Source organism: Salvia splendens, chromosome 5 (genome assembly GCF_004379255.2).
Source record: "Salvia splendens isolate huo1 chromosome 5, SspV2, whole genome shotgun sequence".
Taxonomy (NCBI): Eukaryota; Viridiplantae; Streptophyta; class Magnoliopsida; order Lamiales; family Lamiaceae; genus Salvia; species Salvia splendens.
In genome coordinates, this window is record NC_056036.1 from 27933114 (window position 1) to 27939256 (window position 6143).

Sequence of the window (6143 nt, forward strand, 5' to 3'; positions counted from 1 at the left end):
CGGCGTCTGTACCGCGAAGATGAAGATGCTGAATCGGCGGATTTAGATGCCGAATCAGCGGATATAGATGATGTATCGACCGATGGAGATGCTGAATCGGGGATGATTGTCGTCGATTTGAGTTAAATCGGTCGGAGATGATGGATGAAGATGAAGAATCGTTGCTTTCTCAGAGAGGTTTTGAGATAAGATGGGGGAGAAGGTGGAATGTGAATGAGTTAATTTTTTTAATCTAAGAACTCTAATTTTTTACCCTAATTACAAAATGACGTAAATACCCCCGCGTTGAAGTAAATTGTGTATGCAATGAACTACGAAAAATAACCCTTAATTTTCTAATCATATCCATCAAATTTAAGATCTAAGGGCCCAAATTTGGTCTCTAGTCCGGTCTTTAAGACTGGATTTGTGAATAATGAGACTCTATATATATATAATAGTGATCAAAGTATAAGTAATATTAAGTGTATAACTAGGGAACAAATCTCAGCCACACATTTTGTTAATCCAATTTAATCTTATAGGTTAAACAAATTTTCAGATTTTTGTTAGAAATAATAGCCCAAGGGCATTTTCAGAATTCAATATATCAATGTGAATTCAACGCAATATATCAACGTGAATTCAACGCCGATTTCTCCCAAACTCAAAGGTCAATTTCTTCCAAATTTTGTATTTCATGACGAATCAGGCAATTCTGGAGGCTTTCACCGGCTCGAATCGTGTTCATGCGATCTATTTAAGCTTGAGGCAGGGGATGCAGTAGCCGGCACTGATGCAGGCGCTGGCTCTGCGGCCCGGGGCCCCACCGGTGATCAGGTTAACCGGGATCAGGCCGCCGCAGCCCTATAACAGCGATGCCTTGCAGCAAGTAGGGTGGAAATTGGTGCGGCTAGCTGAAACGATAGGCGTGGAGTTCGAATTCCGTGGATTTGTGACAAATTCGCTGGCCGATCTCGATGTGGCGATGCTGGAAATTAGGGCAGGCGATGATGAGGAGACGGTGGGTGTGAATTCCATTTTCAAGCTGCATCAGCTGCTAGCCCAGCCCAGTGCGGTTGAGAAGGTTCTAAATTCGACCAAGGCAATGCGGCCGAAGATCGTGACGGTGGTGGAGCAAGAGGCGAACCACACTGAAGTGGTCTTGTCCTCTGTCTCGACTCTAATGTCGAATGACTAGACTCAGGAGTAAGCAAGTGTGCACATATGAGAATTAATGCAAAGCTCGGTCCAGACACAACGCTCCTTAAATCCACTGGATCACTGGGTCCAGGAACTCAAGAGAACTACAGTGTTTTTGTCGTTGGACACACTCGACTCCCCTTCAAAAATAAATCCCTAAACCCGAATACTATGAATTAGTATAGGGAAGTGGGGTCGATCCCACAGAGATGGATTCGCAAAGTAGTGCTAAGAGACTATGGAAACAAACGGCTGCTGCCACGCAAAGGGGTTGAGATTTTAACTATCACTAGATCTAGGCAAGAAATGTAAACGCTAGACCTAGGACACAGAAAACTTACTGGAATCAGACATCAAATCCGAAAGACACAATTACTCCCTAGACTAAGTAAACAATTACCTAATCTAGCTAAACAGAAAGCAACTAACAGTGGGGACCATGTTTCCAGACAACCAACCCATACAATTTCCTAACCAACTCAGACGCGTAAATGCAGAAAACAGAGCATACTCCTGGATTCGAACAGAATATAGAAATTTGGACGCCGGAAACTTGCTACGAATCGGAAATACACCAGATCTACGTAAACTAGGCGAAATGAAATGAAAACACGTAAGCGTGGTATAAAATTAAACACTCCTGCTCAGAATCACGTCGGACGCTTAATCCACTCCGGATCCAAGCAATCCAAACTCAACAATCAACAAAATCAACTCCATAACTCCGATTCTAACAGATCTGCTCCGATCACCGCCAAATTCCAACAATCACGAACAACTCCACAACATTAACCAGACAAAACCCCGATCATTCACAAACCAGCTCCATTCTCCCAGATTCAACCGTTAACCTGCAATAATCCAGAAATCAACCAACTCCAACAATCCAACTCCAGAATTCAAGTAAACACAATCAAACAACAGTAACCATCACGATCGACGTAAACGAAAACGAAACTTTCATAAAAGTAAGAAATATCCAGAAACAAAAGAGGTCCGAGCTTCGAACAGCGAAGCTCGGCGAATTCAGCAGAAACGAAAACGGAAAATAAATTGTTTCTTCACCCTAAAGAAGGACGGTGTTACAACCAGATCGAAAATGTATGAAAGCTAGAGGTGAACCCCCTAGTGTGCCCTGAATTTCCCACCGAAAGAACCCAAGAGTGTGAAGAGAATGGATTAAGCTACAGGCTATTAGCAAGGTCTCCACCCAGAAGATCCCTCCAGCTTGCATGCTTCTTCCTTTTATAGATGCGGACATAGCCTTCTAGAGTCTTCGTAGAAATCCCTATTCTACCCTTCAACTCCGAGGCTTCCTCCGTGAAGCAATTTCCTTCATAATGTCCACTTTTTCGCCAGTTTCCTAGGACCATGCAAGCGTCCTCTTCTTTTCCTGGATCTAGCGAAAATCTTCACACACCTAGCTTAAATCGTGCGTTAGACCCAGTAATTTCACGAAATAAAACCCCTAGACCGATGCATGAAATTAGCCTTATCAAACTGCTCACACTTAAACCATGCTTGTCCTCAAGTATGAAAGACAAGAAAATAGGAATAAGGCGAATTTCAATGCATGGTTACCAAGTAAAATCCTAAAAATGAAAACAAACTCCTAGACCTAAGCAACTACGGAATTGGAAAAGAAAACAACACAAAGAACAGAAACACAACAAAACAAACAAACATGAACTAGTTTCAAATTTTAAGCTACTATCCCCACAAGTTTAAGTTCAATCTGATCGATTACAGTCTTCAAATCTTCCCCCTTCCTTCGTCTGCCTAAACGGTCCGTCAGTTTGTCAAGATAGCCTATCGATTTCCCATCTGTTAGGTTCGCTCGATCACTCATTCCTCACCAGGGATGCTAGGATCAAAACGCTCCACAGTTAAGGTTATACCACTGATGCGTCGGGTTATGAGAGTTTTTTCCGTCTTACTTCTCCTTTCCTATGAATTTCCCTGGGTCATGCTACGATTTTTCTGCCCTTAAGGATTATAATTTTTTTTTCTTTCAAACCTGCCCTGGACTTCGTCCAGCTTATACCTCCTTTTTTCTGGACTTCGTCCAGCTTATACCTCATTTTTTCTGGACTTCGTCCAGCTTATACCTTCTTAACCCATTTATTTTCTCCTTCATACTCTACTCCCTAAGCATCGAGTGGCAGCCCAATTTACATGTTAGCACAAAAGGTGTTTAGGCTTATAACTCACTTTATAGTAGGGCTGCACAGCTAGGTTATCTAAGGCATTTTCCATCGTCCTAACTTCATTCAGATCGCATTCGGCTTATTAAGGAAGAAGGTGTCAAAGTTGATCTGCTTTCTTTCTTCAATCACTCTTACTAAGGGAAACCTGCCTTATTATCTCACTAGCTCATGCGAAACACACATCCTAAAGACTCTAAAACAGAAGAAAAAAAAAAGACACATACTTACTCCCCCCTCCCACTTCACTCAAGCTTGTCCCCAAGCTATCCTAGTGAAGGGGGGAAAAGGAAATAAGAACAGCAGACAACAAACAAAACATATGAACAAAACAAACTTCTCACACTTAGACCGAATATCGGGCTAAGTGGGAGAAGGCGCAACATACAAAACCAAGACATGCAAAACAAAAGCCCCTTCTCACACTTAGACCAAAAAATGGGCTAAGTGTGGAAAGGTATAACACATATATACAAACGAAGCATGCAGGCACATAAAAACACAAATGAAAGAAAAACGAAAAGTAAAAGACAGAAAAAAAATAAGAATTACTTGGTTTTGGGGGATTTTAATTCGGGGTCTGGCCCCCGCGAGGGCTAGACTTTGGTGGCACTGTCTGCTGGGTCACCTTAGCTTTCTTTCGTGCCGGTGACTCCGGCGTCTCCTTCTGATCTTCTGTGGGTCGGGGTACGGTTTTCTTCAAAATCACGGGCCTGGAGGAAGACGAGGTGGTCTGAGGCCTTTGGGCTTGTGGCGGCTTCTGCACAGCTAGACTCCCTTGACCCGGCGTCTTGGAACCGCCGCTAGGTTCAGGAAGTCCCTTCGGTGTCTCGGGGAACTTCGCTTGAAGCCACTTCGTCATCTTCATCATCAGTGTGACGCCCTCCGACATCCTCTCAGTACATCTGGACGATGATACCACTAGATCAGAAATGCGCCCCTTGAGGGCTACCATTTCCTCCCGAACCTTCCTAACTTCCGTCCTTATTTCTTCCAGTTCCGTTCGTACTCCAGCGACTTCTTTCCTGACACTCTCAGCCTCAGCACTATTCTTCCCTTTTCCCCGCAGGGCCACAATCCCCTCCAAAACCATTTTCATTTCTGACCTCATCCAACCAACCTCCTTTCGCACTTCCTCTACTTCTATCCTGGCTCCTGCTTCCATGTAAGCAGTATCCTTCACTTCCACCACATCGGGTTCCTGTTTCACCTGAGTCTCTGACTGCCCAACCTCGTAAAAGCATACTTCCCTTCCGCGTGCGATCAGCAACCCTTTATTGAAAAAATAATCCATGTTAAAAACCTCAGGGGGCGAGCATGTCTTTACCTCTCGGCATGCCTTATGGAACTTCATGATCACATTCCTCTGCAGATAAGCCCCGAGTAGGTGGCATGTGTATAGGTGCCGAGAAGGATTTGCAGTCACTTGATGGCAGGCTTGGGCTAACCAGTAGCCCAAGTGAACTCTTACCCCCGTAGCCATGCACCATGTGAAGTACAGATCGGCGGTAGTCAGAGCGTTGTTGGCTGTGCCCATTAAATTGTAACTAATAAAAGTCTGGGCAAATCGCAGGACCCTGTCCTCAATATGGTGTGCCTTCGAACAGCTTGTTTTAAACTGACCCACCCTCGGGTGAGTCAAAAACTCCCATGCGCTTTGCGCTTTGAATCCCGGCGTCATTTTCGGCGGACCCACCATTCTTGCATTCCACAGGCCCTCATCGTCCTCCGTTCGTGTCAGCAAACCCATCCGCAAGGTCCATTCCCGGATGCTCATCGTATGTTCCTCATTGAGAAGTCTGAAATTAATTGAGTCAGCATCCAAATCGGTAGTGGACTTAAATCGGAAGGTGGAAAAGAATTCTAGGGCCAGGTCAATCGGAACCTCGACAGTACTGTGCTTGAGCAACCAATCGAAGCCTATGGCGTCGATATAAGTCCTGAATTCACCGTTGCAAGCAATCTTCTTGAGCTCCGATGAGCTATACATCTTTCCAGACTTAGCGACCTTCCCCTCAGTACTCTTCTCTTTATAAATGGCCTTGCGTTTTGGGTCGTCAAACTTCCTCATTTCATCTAGCAAGCTGTTTGTTATCCACACTTCGGCGGGCTCAAAGTTGAGTTCCTCTTCTTGTTCTTCTTCCGAGTCGCTGGACTCATAGGGGTTTCTGCGGCATATGGCACCTTAGCTGCCGGTGGAAGTGTGGATTCAGTAGACTTCCCTCTTGCCTTCTTGGTCGAGGAAGGAGCAATTTGTTTCCCCTTCATTTTCTTCTCAGCCGCTTGGCGGCGTTTCTCCTTATCACTCTCCCCCCTGCCAGGTCTGGGAGAGTTCTCTTGTTCAGATGCTGCGGTCTCTAGACCTAGCAATTCTTCCTCCGTCGGCTCCACTGTTTCATCAATCTCATCAAGGAGGCTCCGGCGAGCCCGCCTCCTAGCATCTCTGGGATTTACCGGTGAGTCGGTCTCCTCTGGGATCTCGGTCAGATCCATAATCAAATCCACCCCAGCGTCTGCGGGTTCCTGGCCAACTTCAGAATCGAGGGCTTCCCCCTCCGTGGACAACAATGGGGTTGCCCCCGAAATATAAACATGGGTCTTTATCCCCTCAAATCCTTCTCCGACGTGGGCCTCAGTACCCACCGGTTTCTCGGGGGTATCCCCCTCCATATTTTGTTCAGAATTTAGGGCCTCGTCGCCCTCATCTTTACCAACTGTAGGGGCCTCCCCCCACAGATTCTTTCAAAACAGGGGTTT

The 6143-nt window shown here is 45.4% G+C and overlaps 1 protein-coding gene across 1 annotated transcript; it reads left to right on the plus strand.

The window, feature by feature from the left end:
- The first annotated feature begins 775 nt into the window (after positions 1 to 775).
- On the plus strand, positions 776 to 1180 carry LOC121804049 (DELLA protein GAI-like). Its single transcript, XM_042203600.1, has one exon. The coding sequence runs from the start codon at positions 776 to 778 to the stop codon at positions 1178 to 1180; it is 405 nt and encodes a 134-aa protein (XP_042059534.1).
- Positions 1181 to 6143: the final 4963 nt, after the last annotated feature.

What these genes read in the sequence shown, in the direction of transcription:
- LOC121804049 (XM_042203600.1), top strand. Translation starts at nt 776, where the DNA reads ATGCAGGCGCTGGCTCTGCGGCCCGGGGCCCCACCGGTGATCAGGTTA.